Source organism: Scardinius erythrophthalmus (assembly GCF_964197995.2).
Source record: "Scardinius erythrophthalmus genome assembly, chromosome: 4".
Classification (NCBI taxonomy): domain Eukaryota; kingdom Metazoa; phylum Chordata; class Actinopteri; order Cypriniformes; family Leuciscidae; genus Scardinius; species Scardinius erythrophthalmus.
Window position 1 is genome coordinate 24,980,650 of NC_138224.1, and position 27,618 is coordinate 25,008,267.

The 27,618-nt window shown below is 39.7% G+C and overlaps 1 protein-coding gene across 1 annotated transcript in view; it reads right to left on the reverse strand.

Annotated features, from left to right (window-relative positions):
* The window catches only part of myrfl (myelin regulatory factor like), a 60,161-nt gene that overhangs the window by 16,028 nt on the left and 16,515 nt on the right, over nt 1-27,618 (reverse strand). The window contains exons 8-12 of the mRNA XM_081363033.1: nt 21,834-22,029; nt 21,672-21,748; nt 21,469-21,579; nt 1,536-1,626; nt 37-237 (exon numbers count right to left, since the gene is read on the reverse strand). Of these exons, the coding sequence (XP_081219159.1) occupies nt 37-237; nt 1,536-1,626; nt 21,469-21,579; nt 21,672-21,748; nt 21,834-22,029 (676 nt within the window). The remainder of the gene's footprint in view (nt 1-36; nt 238-1,535; nt 1,627-21,468; nt 21,580-21,671; nt 21,749-21,833; nt 22,030-27,618) is intronic.

A 27,618-nucleotide genomic window follows, 5' to 3' on the forward strand; every position in this document is an offset into this window, starting at 1 on the left:
TTGTCCTTGTAATAACTATCAGAGAGACACACTCACTTCCTGAATGTTTTGTTTGGCCCTTCTGTCTGAGGGATGCATGACGTTTCCCATTATCTTGGCGTTCCCACAAACCACCAAAGCCTCATCAGGGCTGTCTGTGTTGATGCCGATCCTCCCGTGACACACCACAGACTCTGGGATCTGTCCTCTTTGCCAGAGCACGTCACTATCATTCTCAAACTGACCTGGATTGGAGGCCTATAGATGGAGAGATGATAAAAGTTTGAGAACCACTTTCGTACACCATCAAGACACATTGGGTGCGTCTCATTCAGCTCTGTAGCTTCCTAAGTTATGAATCAGTATATCATGAACACAAATTGAGGCACTGGTAAGGACAGTAAAGACCCTGCCTCACTACAAATTGGGGCATTGATGACTCTTTTGATGACTATTGATGATCATTGATGACTATTTCCGGCGACATGACAATTAAAGTATATTATGATTAATACTTTGCTTGTTATGTGCAACATTATAAATACATTATGTTAGCTAGACTGTTCATTACCTGTCTAGTGATGTATATTTACGCTGAAATATAATTAAATAATGGTTTGTATTAAAAAAAAAAAAAAACATCTATCGCGTTTCATTATGAGTAATGAGTTGGCCCTTGTGATTTATGTTCTGTGCTTCAGAACTCCCGTTAATGAAACATAGTGAGCATCGATGCTCCCTGGTTTTCAGTGCATTGTGGGACTTTTTAAGGAGCCAACCTTTCAGTGCACTGGTAGAATTTTGCTATTGAGACAGCCCTTAAAATTGCAGACTCCCTTATCAGTGCCTCAACTACTAAACTAGGGAGCTTGTGACGTCTGTCAGAGAGTTTGAAGTCTGCCCAGATGAAGAATACAAGACAGTACAAACGAACTGGTAGTTCCACGAGACTTTTATAGATGTTTCCTCTCAGTTAAACACACTCTTCACATACATGACGAAGAGTGAATGTTTAAAAGGGAAAATAAAACACTCTGAAAACACGCTACAAATCAAAGTGGAAGTAAACACATTACAAAACAATGGTCAGCAGTAGAGCGGTCATCTTCCTCTTTGCGCAAGCAATCTCACTCTCACTGTGCGTGCGCGCTCACATAAAAACAGCACGCATACAATAACGTACGCCATAGAAGAAGTTATCTTAAAGGCACATCAACATTCATGTCATGAACACTACTTAACACTAGGTGGCCGTTACAAGCTGATTGAGATGCACCCACTGTCAAAGCCAACAGAAGGCTTCCACCACTAAAGCAGCAATCTTTGAGGATAATGTGTGCAAACCTGGAGTTCATAGCGGGCTATGTTTGTGCTATACTGTATATTATATCAGTAAAGTAGTCTGTTATTATTTCTTCTGGATACGCAAAAGTTTTGACCACAACTCTGTGGAAGTATATGTGAAGATTTATTGCTAGATACAGAATTTAGTTGCCTTTTAATTCTTAAGACTGCAGTCACGCCCAGGGTTATGGTACAACAGCAAAAACACTTACCCTGACGATTATTTTTTCAGAAACTTTAGCAACCAGCAGGAAACTGTCTTCTTTCACAGTAGCATACAGACCAACCGCCATCATAAAGTACCTATCAAGCATAAACGGTAAAATACAGTACAGCTAGTTATAATTAAATGGTCAAATCTATAGGTAGCATTGCAGCTTTCAGACAATACATTTCACGGATGCAAACTGATCCCCTATTGGGGGACCACATGTAACAAACCACATGTAACAATTTCTCCCCCCAGACATATTTGAGAAATTGAAAATGCCTTGGTGGAATAGTGGAGTAAATAGGCATACAGTAGGTTGTTATGATTAGCATAATTTTCTTTAATAAATAATGAAAACATTTCAACATATAACATTGCAATAGAAAAATGTCACATCAATGAGGCTTTGCGTAAGCATAAGACGTTAAGCTCATGCTCATAAAACAGAGTTCAGGCGATAGCTGTGTGGTCAACGCTCCTACATGTGCCTCGCGGTGCTTCAAATGGTCTGAATTTGAATCTCAGATCTACTATCATCATAATTTTGTTTGTAGTTTAATAGGCTGTTTGTCAAAATTAAAAACTTCTGAAATGTTCATTTATTGATTCAAAACACTTTTCGGAGCTTTGTTATTCATTGTCTGTCATTTTTATTAATAGGCGTTTAGACGATAACATTGTAGCCTACATGCTGTTAACCGATGTTGGTCGACAGCGTTTATGTTTTACCGTTCTTGATGGTTAAATAGGTAACAGATTATTAAGGTCAAGTGTTTTGTTTAATTAATAATTGCACATTACATCAATTTGCTACATTCCAGTAGAGCCTCTGTTGCGCTGCACAGACGACAAAACCCGAAGGTGCTGTTGAAGGCAGATTATCAGCCAATCATACCAGAAAATCACAATGGCCTGAAGATGATGAAGATTGTCTTTAATCTGCTAAATTATTGTTTTGTGAATCATTCACAAAATTGAGATGACTGACAGTGATACCCGGCCATAGCAACAAAAGAACATTTTCAAAACAGATCCATACATTGAACAAACAAGAAAAAAGACTTGGTTGATGTCTACAAAAAATAACAGACTAACTAAATAGTATTGCTTTCAATATAAAAAACAATAAAAATGTAAAATAACACTAAATTAATTAAAAAATAAAATAGAAATAAACTCAGTTTAAAACCCCATTGCACATTTCAAGGTTTAAATAAAGAGTCTGGACAGTTTAGGCTATTTATTTAAAACAAGTCGAGTTTAGCATTTCCATATGTGATGCAAAATGAGAAATACAGAATCTTATTCTTGCGACATTTTTTTATTTGTATTGCCAAAGAAATTGCAGCGTTGCTGTGTACAATTAAAACAGTACAAAGCCACATAAATTAAGATTGGGTGTTTTTCTTTGCCTATCTCTCGCAGACGCGCTGGATCTCTTTTCAGCAAGTTTCTTTTGTCTCCCTCACTGCGTGCACCGGGTCTTTATTAAAATTAAATGTTTCAGGGTTGAAACACATCATACAGCTAATAATACTGTATATTTCGCTGCGTGTCATCCACACCAATTACAAAAACAACTGTAACAAATGATTTAGCCTTTGTTGCTTCAAAGAAAAAGAATGCCTTGTTGAATTCACCTTAGGCTACAATAAAAGGAGGTTGATCGCACTCGAGGTTGAGCACTCTGTATTGTTTAGTTGGCATGAACACGTTTTGTCAACAGTTCATGTTTAGATAATGCCAGATCATTGACAATCATACACACACTGCTCAAACATTCTAAAACTCTACAAAACAGTTGAAACAACTGGATTGAACACTTCATTTGATTTTTTTAATGAAAAACCTTTAAATACATTAGCTCCAATATTTATAATTTAATTAAGATAGGGCCTATGCAGACACATCGAGAGATTTATTCTGAAAGGAATTTTGCCTTTGCCTGTACTGTATCATCAGGCTGGCTATCCAACACTATCTATGTGAAAGTCGGGACATTAAAACCTTGTCCTGCACCCCCACGATAAAGCCACTGAACTGCCCCTCCAAACCCCCCATAGGCAATTTGAGAGGAGCGGAGCGTCTGAGACAGAGAAGTCGCAATTCACACTTAGACATTAGCATTATTAAAGTGTTGATAATGAAGGAATTAAATCATTTAGGCTACATTTAGTTATATTTCTGTCATAAAAAAAAGTTTATTAACTAAATATTTCAATAGGCTAATTGAAGAAGTAAAACGCTACTTTGGTTTGGGCCAGCTTTTTCCAAGCAAAACGAAATACAAACTTCAAACTCATGTTCATTTGTTGTCATGAAAAATATTAGTTTCAATTCAATATTAAATTCCTCAGGGATCTTTCAGTCGGGCTGGAACTTTGGATCCTTAAAATCAGGGTGTGATTTGTGAATTAAGCAGAGGTCGGTTATTTTTATTTATTCAAATAAATCTCGAACCACAGTGGATATTTCGTGTTGCTGTTAAACTAAATAACATTTATAGAATAATTATGAACTTAAATTAAACAATATCGCAACATTTCAGCAAAGAAATTATTTGATCTGTTTTTACATTTTAATTCAGGGTGATTTACATTTAATTAGAGCGAGATTTTCACTCTTACCTTGTCCTTTCCTCATTGAGACGCGCTCATACACATGATAAACATGTTTGAGTAGATCCTCTGTGCCTCTCGGTTTCATATGGATTACATAATCAGACCACATTTATTAAATATTTAGACATTTAAAGCTTTAGACATATTTCTTATCGTGACTGAGCTGAGGCAAGTGGCTTTCGATAATTTTTTATGATGCGCAGTTCCTGGAGACAGAGACGACAGACAAACTTTTGTCGTTAGCCTATTGTGAGTGTACATGAATAAAGGTTTACAGTTTTGAATTATGTACTCTTATCTGAATGACCAAAAAATGGTGGAGTATATTAAGTTATTTTAGCTGTTATGAGAAAAATAAATCCTAATGAAAGTGCCGCCGCTTTTTATGCTGCACATTTTAGAGTGGCCTTTTATTGTGGCCAGCCTAAGGCACACCTGTGCAATAATCATGCCGTCTAATCAGCATCTTGATATGCCACACCTGTGAGGTGGATGGATTATCTCAGCAAAGGAGAAGTGCTCACTAACACAGATTTAGACAGATTTGTGAACAATATTTGAGAGAAATAGGCCTTTTTGTACATAGAAAAAGTCTTAGCTCTTTGAGGTCAGCTCATGAAAAATGGGTGCAAAAGCAAAAGTGTTGTGTTTATAATTTTGTTCAGTGTAATTTTCATTGATCGAGGTCTGGCGGAGATGGGGGTTAATGGGTGGAGTTTTTTTGTAAAAAAACATTTGATAACTGAACAGAATTTATTAGGTTTTTATCAGGAATTTATATGTTACTGACATGTTACAATGTTTTCATGGTTCAATGATTGGTATTGGAACTGTGTTTTTATTAGGGCTTGATTTCATGATTTCGATTCATAAGCTTGCTATTCGATTCTGATCTTGATCCAATTCAATGCAATATCAATTAAGTACATGCTAATTTTTCTCAATAAAAAAAATCTCAACTACTGCTGTAAACTATACATGGAAAAGCTGGTAAGTAATTATTAAAGGGCAAAATTAACAACTGATTAGTTTACAAATGCACATAAGCTAGTTTTTATAATAATAACATTTTAATAAAAATGTTTGATATGAGTAAAATTATAATGAATAAGTAATATAGTGCATTTACATTTTTTTGCTAAATGCTCCTCTCCAGAGTTAATTTTTAATCTAGCTATCAAGTTTACAGTCATTCAATGTTTTTTCTGAGGTAAATCTAACGTTACGTGACGTTGTGTACAAGCTGATGTAGCAGGGTGGATTAATTTGACCTATTGGGAGAGCATGCGCATGCGTGTATATCATTAACTGCCTCGCATTTAGTATAAAAGGAGTGGGGTTTGGCTACCAGATGTGCGTCTTGGTATCCCCGTTGCGTGACGTCATCTGTTGCCGCTGAAGGTATGTGGAATTTTTTTTTTTTTAACTGATTTTTTTTTTTTTTTTATTGCAGAACTTACACTTAATTACAAGCTCAGGGAAGTGAGGCAAGATTGCATCTCTTACAATGAACAAACAATGATACGAAAAAGATAAAAAAATAATAATAATAATAATAATAAAATAAAATAACCAGGATTTGCATACAGCACATTATGTAATTGTACATACAAAAAAAAAATAAAAGAGAAGCATTACAAGATTAAGTCATATCTTTGAATAAATCATCATAATGCATTAAAAATTTTGCACTTTTTTGTTATTTATAAGTCTAAGGGATGAAATAAAAGAATTAAGGTCAGCAAGAAAAAGAGGGAAGCTCAAAGGAGACTTAAGCCATTTTTGCTTATGGATGAAGAATTTTCCATACAAGATAAGGAAATTAACAACATGCTCAGGGGACATCATCTTTGGGTTTTCATAATAAATGATAACTTCTTTGAGAATAAAGGTGTGGGTCATCTTTGTAGGGCCAAAAACAAAAACACTCAATTTAGCCCAAAATCTATTGGTTACATTACATTCACAAAATAAGTGGGTGACAGTTTCCTCAACAAAACCACAAAAAGAGCAAGACTCATCAATATCAGAGTATTTAGACATGGATGAGTTAACAGGATAGGTTTTATGAAGGATTTTATAATGAATTTCCTTAACTTTGTTGGATACACAAAATTTACTAGGCAAAAGCCAGGCCTTTCTCCAAATTACGTTTGTTACAAGGGATCCCCAAAAGAATTTACCCCTTGGAGTAACCTTTCTCTTCATTTGAAAAACTGTGCGAATATGTCTGTTGTTGCCTTCCCCTGAGTCTGCGAGGATTTTGCATCCCTCCGCTGCATCTAAAAGCGCTGCTCCTGAGCCCACTGCTGTTAGCGTGGTTCCGGAGTCTGTGGCGGGGAGAGCCGTTCCCGGGCCTGCGGAGGAGGGGACTGTTCCCGAGTCTGCGGTGGAGACCGCTGTGACTGTGGGCGCAATTCCGGAGTCTGCTGCGGGAGGGGTCGTTTCCGAGTCTGCCGCTGAGGGTGCTGTCCCAGAGTCTGTTGCAGTGACAGCAGCTCCTGAGTTAGCTGCAGAGAAGGCTGCGGCTGATTCAGCCGCGGAAGCAGTTTTGCAGTCCTTGTCAGCCCATCAATAGATGCCTGTTGTCATCGCCGCTGAGACCCTATCCAATTATTTCCAAAGTCTTGCCAAGATCTTAGAGACTCCTATGTCTGTCCTGTCCTCTGTATCTGTGCCCAATACTACTGAAAGGGCGTCCCCTGAGTTGACTGCTGTTCCAGAGTCAGCTGTGGACAACGTTGCTATTCCAGAATCCGCTGCGGACAGCGCTGCTGTTCCAGAGTTTGCTGCGGACAAGGCTGCTGTTCCAGAATCCGCTACAGTTAATGCTGAGACCGAATCGGAGGCGAAGAGCGCTGATTCAGAGCCCGCTTCGGAGTACGTTGATTTCGACCTTGCTTCTCAGAGCTCAGTTTTGGTCCCAACTCCACAGTCAGCCGCAGCATTTCATCACTTCGCTCCTCAAGCACCTGTCGCACCCCGTGTCTTTGCTCCGCTGCCGGACGCAACGGCCCCCGTCTCTGTCAAGCCCCCGAGTGTTCTCCCGGTCACCCCTGTCACTGTCCAACCCTGTTCTGTTTCTCCCAAGACTTCCCCTTGTGTATCTTCGCCAAAGCCTGCCCGCATCCCCCGCCTCAGGCCTTCGTCCCGTAACCCCAAGACCCCTGTTCCACCTGTTCACCATGGGCATTTTCCCAAGAACTATGTGTTTCCTTCACCTCCCTTACCTTGTTTGTTATTTTTGATATTTCACCCCAAGGTTCTGTCATGATTCTGCCTTGTCTCTGTATTTCTCTAGTCTTGAGGCAGGATCATGACAGACCCATGTTTTATGTGCAAGTGCTTGTGTTGTCTCGTCACCTAGCCCCGCCCCCCTTGTTATCCTCATTTAGTCATTATTATTCAATCTGTGTCACCTGTTGTGTTATCATTAGTCTCCCTATTTAATTCCCTGGTGTTTGCTGTCCTGTGCTCGTTCATTGTGATACCTGCTGTGATATCTACCTGTGAGTACCGTGTCCAGAGAATAGGCTTGTCTAAGTTTGTATCATGTATTAGCTGTTTGTGTGTAGTCTAGTCATTGTCAAAGTGTTAGTCTAGTTTTCCCTCGTTTGTCTTGCCTTTGTTTTGCCCCCTCGTGGGTTGTGTTTTCTGTTTTATTGTCAATAAATAGTTTGTAGAGCATTCTGTCTGCGCCTGGGTTCATCTCCTTTGAGATTCATAACAGAAAGTTAGATAAGGAGATGGGTAATTTGCTTGGTAAAAAGTTATCTAACTTTCTCAGTGGAAAGACAGGCCACTGAGTTTGTTAAAGATATTATTAGCAATGAAAAACCATAATGACACTGGATTCACAAGCATCTTTTCAGCCAGTTTACTTTAAAGGTGTTTACAGTATCAGCAAAATCCAAAAAATCAAGGCAACCTTCACCTCTGGAATTAGAGAGTACTTCTTTTTTCAATTTGTGAGGCCTATTTTTCCAAATGAAATAAATTTTTTTGTTAATTTCCCTTATAGCTTTATCACTGATAAACCGAGAGAGAGCAGGGTATACAAAGCGAGAGAGCCCTTCCACCTTAGATAAAAGGACTCTACTGTATAATGAAAGATCTCTCTGAAGCCAGATGTTAAAGACGTTTTTAGTTTTTGTCATTTTATCAGAAAAGTTTAAAAAATGTCTGGTAACTGGATTTTTAGTAATATGGATACCTAGATATTTTACACAATTTTTAACTGGGATCCCTTCCAAAGATGTCTCATCTATATCATGAATTGAAAATTTCACATTTTGAAATGTTAAGTTTTAGACTTATGAAAATTGTTCCACTAATTCCAGAGCATTAGGTAACTGTTTTTTATCCTCCAAGAATAGTGTGGTGTCGTCAGCTAACTGTGCAATTTTAAACTCACGATCAAATATAGAAATTCCAATCAAACTTTCATTTTGGTTGATCCTTAGACAGAGTAGTTCAGTAGCTAAAAGAAATAAAAACGGGGAGATTGGACAGCCCTGTCTGACTCCACGATGAATGTCAAACCTTTTGGACGTATCAAAGTTAACGATCACTGAGCTGTTAATATCTCTATAAAACATGGTTACAGTATCAATAAATGATTTACCGAATCCAAATAACTCTAGAGTGCAAAAAAGAAATTTGTGTTCTATAGAATCAAAAGCTTTTTGAAAGTCAAGAAAAAGTATGAGACCATCTGAATGAATTAAATTAGAATAATCCAGCACATCTAATGCTAACCTTATATTATTAGATATGTGACGGCCTTTCATGAATCCCGACTGAGATTCTGAAATAATTTTATTTAGACCAGTACTTAATCTTTTAGCATAAACAGAGGCTAACATTTTATAATCTAATGTTAATAGGCCGCCAATTATCAATTAATAAAGGGTCCTTGCTTGACTTGGGTATAAGGGATATAACTCCTTGTTTCATTGTAGAGGTCATTTCTCCCTGACTGATGCATTCCTTATACATATGAAATAAAGGCAATTTAATAAACTCCCAAAAGTGAAGATAGAATTCTACTGAAAGCCCATCAATACCAGGGGATTTACCTTTTTTCATTGAGTGCAGAGCTTGATTAATTTCATCTAATGATAAATCAGCGTCACAAATTCGACTAAACTCACGATCAATAATTGTAATATGGTGTTTAATTGTATCAATAAATTGTTTACAGCTGTCATAGTTAAATTTAGACGTATAAAGATTGCTATAAAATTTGGTAACAAATTCTGATATTTCTTTTGGGTCTTTAGAGATAACTGCATCGATGTTAAGTGTTGAAAGAGCTTTCCTCTGACCGTTTCTCTTTTCCAGGGCAAAAAAATAGCTAGAATTCTTCTCCCCCTCCTCAAGCCATTTTGCCCGAGACCTAATATATGCACCTCTGGCCAACTCTAAGTAAGCTCTGTCGAATTCCAGATTTAATTTTTTTTATTTCCATATCTTCTTCTTCTGTAGTCTTATCTTTAGCTAGTAATACATTAAGTCTATTAACCAAATCTGCATTAGTTTTATGTTTAATATCTTTAAGTTCCTTACTTCTTTTAACTGCAATATATATCTAGCTTTATATTTAAAGAACTCCCAATTTTTTTTTATAATCTCTCGTTGATCCGGTAAATAATTCTTTGGTAAGATTGACAATACTATTATTACATTTTTTATCTTGTAACAAGGTATTATTAAGTTTCCAGTAGCCCCTCATTCTCGGGTTATCATTGATGTCACTCAATTTTACTGCAACTAATTTATGATCTGATAAGGGGGCAGTGACGTGAGAAACATCTTTTAAATATTTAAGGATAGAGGATGAAATTAGAAAAAAGTCAATCCTAGATTTAAGAGATAAACTTCTATTGGACCAGGTAAAATCTTTGGTAGAAGGATTAAAGAACCGCCATGCATCAGTAAGAGAGAGATCAGAGCACAGGGAAAAAATTAGATCATTATTCATCCTGCTATCAAGTCTAGGTGGGTATCTATCCAGGTGATCATCCATACATTCATTAAAATCTCCCCCCAAAATAAAATAAGCATTATTATATTTTTTGTGTAACTTTTTAAGCTTGTCAACTAGATGAGAGAACATTACTCTATTGCATGCACAAGAGTTGTGTCCATATACACAACAAGCTATAAAGGTGGCGTTATCTTGTTTTATTACAGCACAAACCCATCTGCCTTCATCAGAGCATACAGTTTCTAATACAGTTCCCTTAAATCTATGTAACATTATAGCAGTCCCAGCCGAGTGGCTGCTGCCATGGCTAAAGAAAATTGAGTTTCCCCATTGCGTTCTCCAAAATTTAACATCTGTTTCCCCTGAATGACTTTCTTGAAGAAAAATAAGATCAGCTGAACTTTTACAAAACAAAAAAATTGCTTTTCTTTTCAGATTGTCCCGCAAACCTCTAACATTTAAAGTTACAACCGACAAGGAGTTAAACGAATACTCCATAACAAGAACCCCTAAACAAAATGAGAAAAAATAACAAAAGAATTACTTTCTTTAGACTTAGCTACCAGAATGTAAAGGGAGAGGTGGATAATAACCAAAGCACATTGTTATCGAGGTGATAAACAAATAAGGAGAATATTAGTAAAGGTAACAGTAATTAAAGAAGAACAAAATAGTTACCTTCCTATTTGTGCACAACTAAAGAGTTTTTGCACAGATTATATTGTCAGTCAAGTTTCATCTTTTCGAATTTTGCATGAGAAAAGTAACAAGTGCAAGCAACAGCTTAGCTTACACGACATCAGAATAGAAGATTTGTTTCCCATCAATCAAAGCAAATGAGTTGCGAAAGGTTGCCTTCTTGCCCTCCTCCCTTGCCTTCTTCACAAGAGGCCACAGCTTGTCTCGCGCTGCTCTATCTTCAGGAGACAGCGGCTCCGAGAGACGCAGTTTATTGTCAGTTAGAAACTTGCAACCTTTAGCAGCTCTCCAAATGATGTCACAAATGCGGCACTGTGAGAAGAGAATTATGATCGATCTGGTCTTTCCATCCGTCCGCTTCGGACCCAGACGATGAACGACATCGACACTGTCCTGCAGCCCGTCTCCGACTCCAGGAGCAATCTTCCCTAAGATGTTGAGGACCACACTTCGGACATCTTCGTTGTCTTTTTCCGCAACGCCGTGCAACTTTAGAAACCATCGCCAACTGTAACGTCTACACTCCTGTACACTTGCTTTCAGTAATCTGTTTTCCTTTCTCAGAGCGTGGACCTCAGATTCCAGATGATCGAGAGCCTCTTTATGCACGCCAACATCCAAAATAAGCTGTTGCACCGTCGCTGTTAGACTTTTGACTTGTTTGGAAGTTGCCTCGGTGGTAGTTTCAATCGCCGAAATCTTCTGGAACATTTTGTCTAATTTTGAATCAAGCTCACGAATAGCCGCCAAGACATTCTCATTTCCGTTTCCACTAACGTTAGATTCTGCGCGTTTAGTTTTTTTAGCAGCTGGCTTCTGAGGAGTATCCGAGAGGGATGTGACAACAACCTCATTGTCGAAATTTGGACATGTGTCAAACCACTTTGATTCGGTATCTTTCTTAAGTTTTAAACCAGCACTACTCAAGGCTGATGCTGAATCCTCAAATTTTAAGAAATATTATTGTTTTAGTGGACTCGATTAAAATAAGTTCAGAGTACTCATAACTATTGTTTGTATAAACTTAATTGAATTGAGGCAATCGGTTTCCTCAAATGAAATGAGTTAGCTTAACTTGTTGGGTTTTACAGTGTAAGGTAATAACTAATGATCGTTGCAAAGGAAGTGAATCAATCAAGACTAACTTTAGCTGGACAATAACTTTATTCTAGAGCTGCTGTAAAGCCAAAACAATCTCTGTTACTTTAACTTCCCATTATCACTGTAAAGCTGCTTTGAAACAATCTATTTTGTTAAAAGCGCTATATAAATGAAGGTGACTTGACTGATAAATTATTTGTTATTCAAGTAGTTCACTTTAAAATTACAGCATGATTTACTCACCCTCAAGCCATCCTAGGTGTATATGACTTTCCTCTTTCAGACGAATACAATCAGAGTTATACAAAAAAATATCCTTGCTCTTCCAAGCTTTATAATGGCAGTGGATTGCAACCAACAGATTGAAGCTCAAAAAAGTTAATACATCCATCATAAAAGAACTCCACACGGCTCTGGGAGGTTAAGAAAGGCCTTCTGAGGCGAAGCAATGAATTTGTGTAAGAAAAATATTCATATTTAAAACTTTAAAGTAAAATAACTAGCTTCCCGCCAAACGAACATATGGATTCGGCTTAAGTCCAAGCGCAACTTATGCGAGTAATGCGACATACTGCTGATATTTACGCTGCTCCATGACGCATTATGCTACTTCTGATGTCATAAGTTGTATAAGTTGCGCTTTAGGCCCAAGTAGACAGAGTATGTTTGTTTGGCCGGAAGCTAGAATTTTACTTTGTAACATGTTAAAGGGACACTTCACCCATTTGCATTAAGCTTTGTATCGTTAGAAACACAGTCATATTTTTTAATGGTCGTGCTTTATTCCCTCATTTTCCCCTGAGATGGGAGAAATACGTATTTCAGTGTTGCAGTTCCTGCTTATAATGATGAAAAAATCGTCATTTTGCGTCATTCTAAGCAGGAAGTCCCATTTCTTTGTAGAGGGGTTTAGACTACAAACACTCGTTCCTCATTTTTCCAGGGGGTGGGACCCACTCACGCTACAGACCTATTACAGATCAGTGGGTGGGACTTCACTAGCAGAAACTAAAAGCAATATCCGCCATCTTGTTTGGAAGCTAGGCTAACAGGTGCTGTGGAGCCAGATGTGAAGTTACGACAATGGCGGAAGGTACTCAATATGATATGGAAGAAGAGGATTTCGAAAGTCTGATGCTCAAATCAGATGTTCGTGGCTACCTTTACGAGCCGCAATATAGCGAAGAGCAGCTGAGGCTGATGGAGGAACAGGAGGCAGCTGCTGCGGCTTCTGCAGCCAAGGCAGAAGACCTGCCTGTCGCGGATGTGGACGCGGACTGAACATCCCGGTACCATGCAATAATTCACCATAGAAATACAAACGAGGAGTAATTCACTAATGAGTTTGCCAACTAACTAGACATTTTGTGTGAAATGAATTTCAAGCTCTGGTGGTAGCTAGCCTTGTAGACGGAAGAGCGATTTGTCTTATAGACGGATAGATCATAGGCGGTGTTCTGGATTAGTTGGAGTGGCTTGCGGAGCTGTGCAACGTGGTGCATTGTGGGAGTTGTTGTCTTCCATACAAATGCGCCCTAAAGTTACTTTCTGTCTTTCCTCGGTCAAGAAGGCACCAAATTGGAAATTTATATTACATTTCGACTACATATATGACCCACTTTCAGTAAAGATTAATGTTCCCACAGGTGAAATGCTCCTTTAAATATTAATATTTTTCTTACACAAACTCTTTATTAACCCCCTGGAGCCATGTGGAGCACTTTTTTGATGGATGGATTTACTTTTTTGAGCTTTGAATTGTTGATTGCAATTCACTGCCATTATCAAGCCTGGAAGAGCCAGGATATTTTTTAATATAACTGGATTGTATTCATCTGAAAGAAGAAAGTTATACACCTAGGATGGCTTTAGGGTGAGTAAATCGTGGGGTAATCTTCATTTTAAAGTAAAATACTCCTTTAAAGTGTATAAAAGCGTTTAAAACCACTGTTATTTTAACAGGAAAGCTAGAATACTGTATGTGTGATATGGCATGGCAGAAATCGCTTTTCTTTTTTATAATCACTAAATAATCTTAGATCATCACAGACAAAACTATATATATATATTTATATATATATATATATATATATATATATATATATATATATATATATATATATATAGTATACTGTATATATATATATATGTACTGTTTATATATATACACTCACCTAAAGGATTATTAGGAACACCTGTTCAATTTCTCATTAATGCAATTATCTAATCAACCAATCACATGGCAGTTGCTTCAATGCATTTAGGGGTGTGGTCCTGGTCAAGACAATCTCCTGAACTCCAAACTGAATGTCAGAATGGGAAAGAAAGGTGATTTAAGCAATTTTGAGCGTGGCATGGTTGTTGGTGCCAGACGGGCCAGTCTGAGTATTTCACAATCTGCTCAGTTACTGGGATTTTCACGCACAACCATTTCTAGGGTTTACAAAGAATGGTGTGAAAAGGGAAAAACATCCAGTATGCGGTAGTCCTGTGGGCGAAAATGCCTTGTTGATGCTAGAGGTCAGAGGAGAATGGGCCGACTGATTCAAGCTGATAGAAGAGCAACTTTGACTGAAATAACCACTCGTTACAACCGAGGTATGCAGCAAAGCATTTGTGAAGCCACAACACGCACAACCTTGAGGCGGATGGGCTACAACAGCAGAAGACCCCACCGGGTACCACTCATCTCCACTACAAATAGGAAAAAGAGGCTACAATTTGCACGAGCTCACCAAAATTGGACAGTTGAAGACTGGAAAAATGTTGCCTGGTCTGATGAGCCAGCTCGCTAGCTTCCGTTACTACTAGCACAACACGCTAGTAATTCGCTAGCCTGTTAACGTGCCACCTGTGCGCTCAGCTATTTTTTTTTTTTTTTTTTCTCTCGCGTGCTCGCGCCTTTGAGTTCATAAAAGCTCAGGTGAGTAAGAATCAGTCAACAAACACGGTGAGTAATGTCTTGTCCTGTTATTGTCACCTGCACTTCATGTCACATGTTTAGCATAGCCTTCTCTGTTGGCAATATAGGATTTATATGTGATAAATGCAAGGAGACAGTTAGGCTGACAGAGAAGATTTCAGAACTAGAAACACGCATCCAAACTTTAATTGAGGATAGTAAGAGTGCTAGAGCTTCAGATACTATTTTGGATGCGCCTAGCATAGTGAACTCTTTACATGATGCGGTTCCAGCTGAATTAGTGCCTGTGCAGCCGGGCAAATGGGTGACAGTGAGGGATTGCTCTAGTCGCGGATCAAAAAAACACTCTTCCATTCCGATTACCATAACAAATCGATTTGCCCCGCTCAGTGAAACACCCACTGAGAATGATTGTGCCCTAGTTATTGGCGATTCTATTACACAGAACGTGAAAATAACGACACCAACCACCATAGTCACATGTTTGCCGGGAGCCAGAGCGCCTGACATCAAAGCAAATTTAAAAGTGCTGGCTAATGCTAATCGTAAATTCTCTAAGATCATTATTCACGTCGGCACTAATGATGTTCGACTCCGCCATTCGGAGATCACCAAAATTAATATTAAAGAAGTGTGTGAACTCGCAAGTACGATGTCAAGTACTGTAATTTGCTCTGGCCCCCTTCCTGTTCGCAGGAGTGATGAGATAGTTAGTAGATTGTGTTCGCTTAACGGTTGGCTGTCTAAGTGGTGTCCGCAACATAATATAGAATTTATAGACAATTGGAAAAGTTTTTGGGGCAAACCTGACCTGTTGAAAAGAGATGGTATTCATCCCTCCTGGGATGGTGCTGCTCTTCTCCCTAGTAATATGGCACATAGTCTTAGAGCTCAAACATGACAATCTGGGGCTCAGGTCAGGAAGCAGACAGACTGGCTAAACCGACTGTCTACCTTTACGGTTAAAAATTTAATTGATGTTCAACAAATAAAAAACAGCTATAATACAGATGAGCAAATGCTAAAGCTTGGGTTGCTGAATATTCGATCGCTTACTTCAAAAGCACTCATTGTTAATGATATGATTTCAGATAATAACCTAGATGTGCTGTGTTTGACAGAAACCTGGCTAAAACCAAGTTGCTGTAATCTATAGTAATATTTTCAAAACCACTAAGAAATCAAGTTTTAAATATAATTCTTTTGAAGTGTTAGTACTTAATGTAAAAATATATAGTATAAATGATAAATCACGTTTGAGATTTGTGCTGGATACTGTATACAGGCCACCAGGGCACCCTAAAGATTTTATCAAAGAATTATCAAAGAAGACTTTCTATCAGAATTAATATTGACTGCAGATAAAGTACTAATTGTTGGTGATTTTAATATACACATCGATAATGAAAAAGATGCATTGGGATTGGCATTTAAAGACATTGTAAACTCAATTGGAGTTAGACAACACGTGTCAGGACCTACTCACTGTCGTAATCATACTCTAGATCTAATATTATCACATGGAATAGATATTGATGCCGTTGAAATTCTGCAGCAGAGCAATGACATCTCAGATCATTATCTAGTCTCGTGTAGACTTCATTTAGCCAAGGCTGCAAAGCAGACTCCGTGTTTCAAATATGTTAGACCTATCACTTCTGCCACTAAAGATTGCTTTATTAATAATCTTCCTAATCAGTTTCATCATCTCAGCATCCCAGATATCTTAGAAGAACTCGATATTGCAACAGAAACTTTTAACTCTCTCTTTTCCAGCACTTTAGACACAGTTGCTCCGTTGCGCTTAAAGAAGATTTAAGAAAATAGTCCAACACCGTGGTACAACGAGCACACTCAGGCCCTTAAGAGAGCAGCCAGAAAAATGGAGCGCAACTGGAAGAAAACAAAACTAGAGGTATTTCGCATTTCATGGAAAGAGAGCTCGATTGCTTACAGAGAGGCCTTAAAAGCTGCTAGATCTGCTTATTTTTCAAACCTATTAGAAGAAAATAAACATAATCCTAGGTATTTATTTGAAACGGTGGCTAAACTAACGAAAAAGAAAGTTTCCAAGCAACACAGCAGTAATGACTTTATGAACTTCTTCACTTATAAGATTGATAATATCAGGGAGAAAATTATAACTATGCAACCGTCTACTACAGTATCGCATCAGGCAGTGCATTGTAGTCTCCCGGACGAAAAATTTGATTCGTTCGTTGCTATAGAAGAGGAAGAATTTACTAAACTCGTTAAATCATCTAAATCTACAACATGTATGTTAGACCCTATACCGACTAAGCTACTGAAAGAAATACTTCCAGAGATCATAGATCCTCTTCTTAATATCATTAATTCATCTTTGTCTCTAGGATACGTACCAAAAACCTTTAAGCTGGCTATGATTAAACCGCTTGTTAAAAAAACGCAACTTGATCCTACAGAATTAGTCAATTACAGGCCGATCTCGAATCTACCTTTTCTGTCAAAGATATTAGAAAAAGCAGTATCTTCACAACTGTGTTCCTTTCTTGAAAGAAATGATATCTGTGAGGATTTCCAGTCAGGATTTAGACCGTACCATAGTACTGAGACTGCTCTCGTTAGAGTCACAAATGATTTGCTCTTATCCGATCGTGGTTGTGTCTCTCTATTAGTGTTACTCGATCTTAGTGCTGCATTTGATACTATCGACCACAACATTCTTTTAAATAGACTCGAAAATTATGTTGGCATTAGTGGAATTGCACTAGCATGGTTTAAATCATACTTATCTGACCGTTATCAGTTTGTAGCAGTAAATGAAGAGATGTCTCATCGATCACAAGTTCAGTATGGTGTACCACAAGGCTCAGTACTAGGACCGCTGCTGTTCACTCTGTACATGCTACCATTAGGAGATATCATTAGGAAACATGGCATTAGCTTTCACTGTTATGCCGATGATACTCAGCTGTATATTTCTTCAAAACCTAACGAAACTTACCAATTCACAAAATTAACGGAATGGGTGGTTGCCCTGCACGCTTAATAAACAAACTACAGCTAGTTCAAAACGCAGCAGCTCGAGTTCTTACCAGAACCAGGAAGTATGACCATATTAGCCCGGTTCTGTCAAAACTGCACTGGCTCCCTATTAAACATCGCATCAATTTTAAAATATTGCTGATCACTTACAAAGCACTAAATGGTTTAGCTCCGCAGTACTTGAGCGAGCTCTTAACGCATTATATTCCTTCACGTCTATTGCGATCTCAAAATTCCGGCCAGTTGATAATACCTAGAATATCAAAATCGACTGCTGGCGGTAGATCCTTCTCCTATTTAGCACCAAAACTTTGGAACAGCCTTCCTACCATTGTCCGGGAAGCAGACACACTCTGTCAGTTCAAAGCTAGACTAAAAACACATCTCTTTGACCTAGCTTTCACATAATACATTATAGACTTCTATAATTCAATGTTAGGCTGCATAGATTAGGTCAGCTGGAACCGGGAACACTTCCCATAAATCCTGATGTACTCGTTAATTTTAGTGTCTTTTTTTATCCTGAGGTTTTCCTGCAGCCTGCCGGATCCAGGCCGTATCCAGATCTGATGAAGGACCTTCGCCTGGACCCGATGACAACGCAGTGCTGAAGTGCCAACTAGTCTCTCCCTATGGAGGATCCCTTTACCACTCAACAGATAAAGCGTTGTCGGGAAACTCAATTCGCGTATCTACCCCGAATTGATAAAATATAAAATTCTGTATCAAAAATTATGAGGAAACACCAGTACTTTGTTTAGGCTTGGTTTGTAGGGAATTACAAACCTGCGTACATATATTCAAACGCACATAACTATAGAACCAATTCTTAATACGCATGTGAACGCCATCAGCATTTCTCACAGGTTCGCGTTTAAAGTCTATGTAGAGAGAATTGTGTCGTCTTAGCGGCCCCTAATTTAATAACAAATGATTGTTGCGACGGAAGCGAATCAATCATAACTAAACTTAGTTGGAAAATAACTTTACTAAAGAACCGCTATAAAGCCAAAACAATCTCTGTTACCATAAATTATACGTTTATCTCTGTAAAGCTGCTTTGAAACAATCTACATTGTTAAAAGCGCTATATAAATGAAGATGACTTGACTTGAATTGACATGAGTCTCGATTTCTGTTGAGACATTCAGATCGTAGAGTCAGAATTTGGAGTAAACAGAATGAGAACATGGATCCATCATGCCTTGTTACCACTGTGCAGGCTGGTGGTGGTGGTGTAATGGTGTGGGGGATGTTTTCTTGGCACACTTTAGGCCCCTTAGTGCCAATTGGGCATCGTTTAAATGCCACGGCCTACCTGAGCATTGTTTCTGACCATGTCCATCCCTTTATGACCACCATGTACCCATCCTCTGATGGCTACTTCCAGCAGGATAATGCACCATGTCACAAAGCTCGAATCATTTCAAATTGGTTTCTTGAACATGACAATGAGTTCACTGTACTAAAATGACCCCCACAGTCACCAGATCTCAACCCAATAGAGCATCTTTGGGATGTGGTGGAACGGGAGCTTTGTGCCCTGGATGTGCATCCCACAAATCTCCATCAACTGCAAGATGCTATCCTATTAATAAGGGCCAACATTTCTAAAGAATGCTTTCAGCACCTTGTTGAATCAATGCCACGTAGAATTAAGGCAGTTCTGAAGGCGAAAGGGGGTCAAACACCGTATTAGTATGGTGTTCCTAATAATCATTTAGGTGAGTGTATGTATATATATATATATATATATATATATATATATATATATATATATATATATATATATATATACCATGAACATATGTTTTTGCGTTGATCGATGTTTATATGTGAATCAAAACCTAAATTAAATTTGTTCACCTGTGCAGAAGACCTGGATTAAAAGTCTTGAAATCATAACCACTTTTATGATGTTTTTATTGACTTTTGGAAGAGTGAAATTTTCTCTCAGGTTTCATTAAAAATGTTGGCATTTGTGTTAAAGCGACTCAAACATATAGCATCTGAGTTCACTTGGAGCAGCATTTATGGTAAACTGATCAAGCTACTCTGTGACACTGAAAACAGAATCATGACCCATTTTGGATCCAAAATGGTGAATTTTATAGAAAGGTAAGAAGATTGCATCGTTAAAGATCAGTCCAACATACCTTTGTTTCAGTAGCAGGCCCGGATTGGGTAATCGGGAGAATCGGGAGAATTCCCGGTGGGCCGCTTCACTTTTGGGCCGGTCGAGGATTTTTTTTGTTTTTTTTTGTGTTTTTTGTTTCACATTTCAATGTCACGTTAGTAACATTACACGTTCCGCCTTCTGACACTGCAGCGTGCAGCCTCTGCATGGGTTGTACCATGTGAGGGAGTTCTCCCCTCCCCTACTATAGAGTTGGTTGGGTCCACAGCCAGTCTTTTCCAAAACGTTTTAGGTAGGCTACTGCGGCCGCGGGCCCGCGGCATCGCCGGCGCCTACCGCGCCTGGCCGGCCCTACCGTAACGGTACGCGTCAGGGAGGATGGCTGGGAGGAAGAGGCCAGGAGGTATGGAAGCTTGTTTGCGTCACAGAATAAAACGTTTTAAAAGATAATTGCGACTTTTTATCTCACACTTGCGAGTTTACATTTCGGAATACATCAGAATTGCGTGAAATAAAGTCTCAATTGCGTGTTATAAAGTCAGAATTGCCTGAAATAAAGTTGCAATTGCGTGTTATAAAGTCAGCATTGCGAGATGGTCAGAATTGCGTGATATTAAGTCTCAATTGCGTTTTATAAAGTCAGAATTGCGAGATATAACTGTCAGAATTGCCTGAAATAAAGTTGCAATTGCGTGTTATAAAGTCAGCATTGCGAGATGGTCAAAATTGTGAGATATAAAGTCGCAATTGCGTGTTATAAAGTCAGCATTGTGTGAATTAAAGTCGATTGCTTCTTATAGTCAGAAATTGCAAGATATAAAGTCAGAACTGCGTGAAATAAAGTTGCAATTGCTTCTTTTTAAAGTCAGAAATACAGAATTGCGAGATATAGTCTGAATTGTGTGATATAAAATCGCAATTGCTTCTTATAAAGTCTAAGTGAATTATTATTTAACCTTTACATTATTTGTTGAACTATGCTATTAATACCAACTACACAATAGTAACAACTGAACTGTTGCTTCATTTATCCAAATTGGAAAAAGTGCTAATTTGGAATTCCACCGTGGAAAAAGTGGGCCGGTCTTGGGCATGAACTCCAGGGCTGAAAAGTGGCCCCACTCCGGCCCTGTTCAGTAGTCTATAGATAAACTCGTCAAGAAATCTTTTTAAAAGTTATGTTTGGAAGATTATTCTCCTTAAACCATCTAAGAATCACAACAGATACCTGAACCAAACACCTGACCAGAAATCATAAAAAATATATTAAGGTTTGGCCTGAACAAGCGAATGTGGCGAATCTAATAAAACTGTACACAAATGTGCTTTACCTGGATCATTGTAGGTAACCTGTTGTTTCTAACTGTTAAAATGGTAAACTCTGTATGTCCAAAGGTTAGACCTTCAAAAGAACAAGCAAATTTGTTTGTAACTAACCTCTGATCAGGATTGGGTTTGCCCTTTTTCCTCATGTTATTCGCCGTCGTTTCACAGAAGTGTAAGCGTCCTAATGTCACTTTGGTGATTGTGTCTCCTGGCAGATTTACTCTAAAAGAGATGTTACACCAGAAAAACAGGATCAACTACACATTATAAATATGTTTTCCCACATTCTTCATTTTAAGTATCTTGACACTCACCTGACCGGCAGGAAAGGCTTCTTGCTGCGATCCGACTGAGACTGCTCAATGGTGATGAAATGGTTCTGTGCTTCAAACTACAAAAGGGTTCAAGCGTCAAACAAACCATCTGCATTCAGAACATAAATGTTTCCGTAAGGTTTTCAGCCATGTTGTTACTACCTTGACCCCAAACACCTTCACGTAGAAGCTCTCCACGGGCATGAGACCTGCTGGGGTTCTGACAAATCTGGGATCTCCAACCATCCCAATGTGAACCGTAACCTGAAAGTGGTTCTTCTTCTGACACACAAAGGCTTCATCAGCTGTGGAGTAGCTGAAGCCCTTATCAGTGTCCACATGGTAACCTGGAGGTGGTCTACACACAAAAGGGGACAGTATAAGATGTCAAGATAATGATTAAAAAGCAGTGAGCACTAGGGTTATAACTTTTTGACTATTTTTCAAATAAAAGATTTCCTGTATAATAAATCAATGAACTTTTGCTTAAAAACAATGAAAAAGGCCTTAATTCCTTTAAAGTTTAAAAAAGGGTCACCCCAGACAAAGCAAAATTCTCAACCATAGCAAACGTTACTGCTTATTAGTAAGTAGCACTTCCTAAAACTTTCAGGAATTTTCTAGGACAATTTTTTTGTAGAACGAACAATGCATATGTGACCCTCACAAAACCAGTCATAAGTCGCACGGGTATATTTGTGGCAATAGCCAACAATAGTAGTAATAAGTAGTAGTAAAATATTTATTTGTCCCTTTACAGGGCAATTTAAGCAGCTTCAACCTCACAAACATGAAAACATCACAAACATCAAGAACATCACACACATCACAAACCCCGGGCATTTACAATAATTCTTCATATAGCTACTATTAAAATTCATGGTATCTTTATCTTTGTTTCAAATAAGTATTTACACTCATAACTGCATTTGAAACAAAAGACCTAGAAGCTTTAACAGTCCTCCACTTGGGCACTCTATATCGCCTACTTGAGGGAAGCAGTTCAAATTCTGAAAACAATTGTCCAGTTCAATTTATGCTTCCATTATTTTGTGACTTCTAAATTATCAAGTTGAGTTGTTTGCTCACAAAGCTCTCTCTCTCTCTCTCTCTCTCTCTCTCTCTCTCTCTCTCTCTCTCTCTCTCTCTCTGTGCGCATGTGCTGAGTAAGTGGGCGGAGTTGGCGTCTGAGTGAGTGAGTTTCCAACCGTGTGTGTGTTTTTCTAACTTTTCTTATTATTGGTTTTTGTTTATGGGTTTTTGTTTTATTGTTTTTTATTGTTGTTTGTTGTGCAAAGAAAGAATAGTTTGAGAACAGTAGTTTTAGTACGCAGCCACCTGCTTTTGCTGGCCAGCATGGCGGTACCGGCGTTGTCAGCTTTTGATAAGCTGAGTAGACGGCATGGGATTAAAGTACTTGCTGAGACACAATGCTCAGTGGAGCAGTGTAGTTTAGCGGTGGCAGATGTGGTGGGATGTGAGAGTATAATATCTGCGTCTTGGATGAACAGCGCTGTTGTGCTGTTTTTAGACAGCATTGATAAAGTGAATTCAGTGGTAAAAAATGGCATTGTGATCAATGATACTTTCACCCCGGTGAAAGAGAATAACACTTTCAAATGTGCCGCAGTTCATTAAAGATGAAACGTTGGAAAGAGAGCTGTTGAGGCATGGTAAAATCATGTCAAAGATGAAAAAAGTCCCAATGCGGTGTAATTCTCCCATGTTGCAGCATGTGGTATCTTTTAGATGACATGTGTACATGATTCTAAATAATGAAAATGAAGAACTGAACCTGGTTATGAAATTTAAAGTATATATATATATTCATATATTTACACTGAGCTCTTGGCTGAATTTCCTTCTACTAAAAAGGACTTCAATAGTCTCCAATTGCACCTCAATTGCACTCCTTAACGTCCACACTTCCCTCTCTTTGTGTGAGAGAGCTGCCCTTTATATTTTAAAGGCCCCACCCATTTGGGTGAAACCATTATGGTAAGTACCAGGTAAGTATCCATTTTCCAACCTTCTCCAAAAAGGTAAACTGGTTATACCCACCTTTATATATGTATTGTGTAATAATATGTATTCATTATACTTCAGTAATAATATGAAATATACATAGTTAATAAATAAATTATTAAGGACATTTCCCCCCCATCCCCACACATAAACACTAAAAACCGTACAGCCGACAGCCGACTCACACATGCGCAGCATGCTACGGCAAGCTATGATTTAAGCGTTTACGAATCGCCGCCAGCGTTTTGACCTTTTTCACTTGCCATGCTCACGGCAGATCAACCAGGAAGACACCACATGCAAGACACTTCACAGTAGAGGTCTTCACGGGTCCAAAAATTCGTGCCCGAACCCGAAAGAGACCCGTAATGTGCTACAACGAACCGACCCGGACCCGTCTATTATTTCAAAAACTGGACCTGGACCCGTGAAGATCCGAGAAATGCCTAACCGGACCCGACCCGGACCCGTCTATTATTTCAAAGCTGGACCCGAAACCGCCGGGAAGACACAGACCCGACTGGACCCGATTGTCACATATTCCACCTTAAACTGCTATTACAAGTAAATAAACCTGTTGCGAAAAATACAACTTTTTGTCTTAATTTAAGGAGCCGTGGTAGCGTAGTGCTAGTCTCCTCTCCCTTCCTTGTAACGTTACCTGACTGGCTGTGATCATTACAATCCTCCGACAAGAAAGTTATTCATGTTATTCCTCTCGTTATTCCAAGTCCAAGCTTAATCCACTCATTATTTCAGCTTCAAAAGTCCACTTGATGTCACGATGACGGATGACAAATGCAACTTTGCACATGTAACTTACATTCTGACTCAAGTTAACTCGCATAATAACTTTGACTGTTTGCCCTTTTGAACTATAATAACGATTGCTCTTTCAGTGCCATGGCCGCTGACGTTATTTATTTGCTATCATCTCCGTGCTCGCTGCTCTGCATCGAGTCTGAATCTGACCACAAAACTTTAAGATTAAACAAGACGGTTGTTAATTTATATTGTAAAATCTAAAGCACGGTTTGGCGGTCCCTCACTGAAGCTCTGGTAACTGGTTGCCATAGAAACATGACACGCGCTTGAGACTGCACATGCGCGCTAGCTGGATCAACCTAAAATATTCTTTTTAACACAGTTTATTTTGAGTGTCCTAATTTTACAAGTTGCAAGTGTCACAGGTCGGGATGGGCCAAGCCGGACTGCGCCCACCCCTGAACCAGGACCACCCTGAGGAACGTGTCAGAGACGAGACGGAAACAGAATTCAAGGGAATAACAGTTCTTTTTATTAAAGTTAAAAGTAATTTGAATAACCTAAGCTAAAATCTTCCTTTCCTCTTCTTCCCCGGAATCGAGGCAATGCAGCAGTCTCCGGGGCCCACTCCCACGCCGGTACAAGGTTCGCAATGGCCTGTGATGGATCGATGGATTTCCACAGATGAGTATGCGGTCGGGGCTGTTCCTCTTCCCACGCTGATGCAGGGTCCGCAGGGACCTACGACGGACAGGTGAGTTTCCACAGGTGAGTAGACAGTCGGGGCTGTTCCTCTTCCCACACTGATGCAGGGTTCACAGGGACTGACGACAGACAGGTGAGTTTCCACAGGTGAGTAGACAGTCGGGGCCCTTCCTCTTCCCACGCCGCTGCAGGGTTCACAATGGGATGCGGTAGGCAGATGAGTTTCCACCAGTGAGTAGATGGTCAGGGCTCTTCCTCTTCTCACACCGAGGCAGAGTTCACAGGGACCAACGACGGACAGGTGAGTTTCCACAGGTGACAGTCAGGGCTGGTCCTCTTCCCACACTGATGCAGGGTTCACAATGGGATGCGATGGACAGGTGAGTTTCCACCAGTAAGTAGATGGTCAGGGCTCTTCCTCTTCTCACACCGATGCAGAGTTCACAGGGACCAACGACGGGCAGGTGAGTTTCCACAGGTGGGTATACAGTCGGGGCTAGTCCTCTTCCCACACTGATGCAAGGTTCACAGAGGCCTACGACGGACAGGTGAGTTTCCACAGGTGAGTAGACAGTTGGGACTCTGGGGCTGCAGCAGACTCGAGTCAACAGGCTGAACGGAGCTTCTCTAGGACAGACAGTTAGGACAGACAGAGTCAGCTTCAACAGCAGTATATAGGCCTCACGTGTGTTGTCGGGGACAGGTGACTTCACACCATGCAGATGGGCCGGGGGCTATAGCAGACTCAAAGGCTCAGGCCGAGCGGAGCTTCTCCTGGACAGACAGAATCAACTTCAACAGCAATATACAACTCTCACGTGTGTTGCGGGGGACAGCTAACTTCGCACCATGCAGATGGACTTGGGGTTGTAGCAGACTCAAAGTCGCAGCTGAGCAGAGCTGCTCTAAGACAGACAAAATCAACTTCACCACAGTATACAGTTCTTACGTGTGTTGCAGGGGACAGATAACTTCACACCGTACAGGTGGGCTTAGGGCTGCAGCAGACTCCAAGTCAACAGGCTGAGCGGAGCTTCTTCTAAGACCGTCAGAACCACTACTTCAAAACAGAGAGGTTAGTTTGACTTACAGATGCTGTTCCTTCTAGTCCTCAACAGATGGAACCGATCGACATTATTAAGCTCCAGTTACTGACAGTAGACCAGCATGGCACGAGGGGAGTGCATGGCAAGAGAGAATAAATCTTCCACACACACACGGCAATTTCACTCCAAACATGCAACGTGAGGGGGGAAACGTCAATTTAGGCACTGCAATCCACTTCAAATAAGTGCAGATAAGGCCAGCACTCACCCAGGGGTCTGCGTGCCACAAGCAACGAGCTTAATGTTGGGAAAAAGATGTTTCAGGGTTTTCCTCCACAGACATAGACAGGATTCACATCACCGTTCCAACACGGGGGAAGAGGGTAAGAGATCGAACATGAATCAGTATAATTCACTCAGTGACGTTTAGATAGCACAATCAAAGCACTCCAATCCACCTCAAATTCAGTGTTGAAACATGCAGGTACGAGATACGATGGTCGATTACTTATCTCTCTCCCTTCCAGGCAAACGGTGTGTTTTCACAACTCTTCCACACTCCTCGAGTCCCCTCCAGCAGCACTTCCCTTTGCACATCACAATTCTTCTCTGCAACACTCAAATAGAACGACTTCTCACGGGAGAGAACCACACAACAGTCTCTCTTCACTGGCTTTTTATATCCTTCTCAATGCCCACATGGCTTTGTCATGGCTCTAGATTAATTTCCCACACCTGGTGTCAATTTCCTCATCCCGGTTGGCAGGGCAACAGATATACACTTACACGGGGGGGTAGTGTTTCCTTGTTATTATACCGGAGGGGACACAATTGCGGCGAACTTTAGTTCCGCCCTCATTTGTCACACCGTGACACAAGTTACAAAAAAACACAAGCAGTGTCTAATCACGACCGGGTTTTCTCCGAGTCTGATCTGATGACTCCGATCGCACGGGTATTACACACAATGTTAAACAGACCCGGGACCCGAAGTAATAGATTCGGACCCGACCCGGACCCGGCTGATCATTTAAAATATAGACCCGAACCCGTACGGGGACACCTACTAACAAATATGCATATAAGTAAATAAAGATGTTATAATAGAACTTGTCTGGTGTGTGTGATTTTTTTAAATATGATATGATAGCGGGAATATTTGATGTATAATGGCTGTGTGTGCATGTATGCAAAACTATCGGTAGCACAAACCCAAGTGTGCACTTGAAGGAAAGGCTATAGAGCTGAAAATGTGTAACATAATGTGTAGTATTAGATGGGGATGGGAGTGCAAGTGCTGTCCCAACTGGTGACAGAGAGCTCTGTCACATTACCTCCCTCCTCTCCTGGATTGACGAGGCTCGGCAATCGGGACAGAAAATCTGCGGTAAAGTTACACCTCCCTG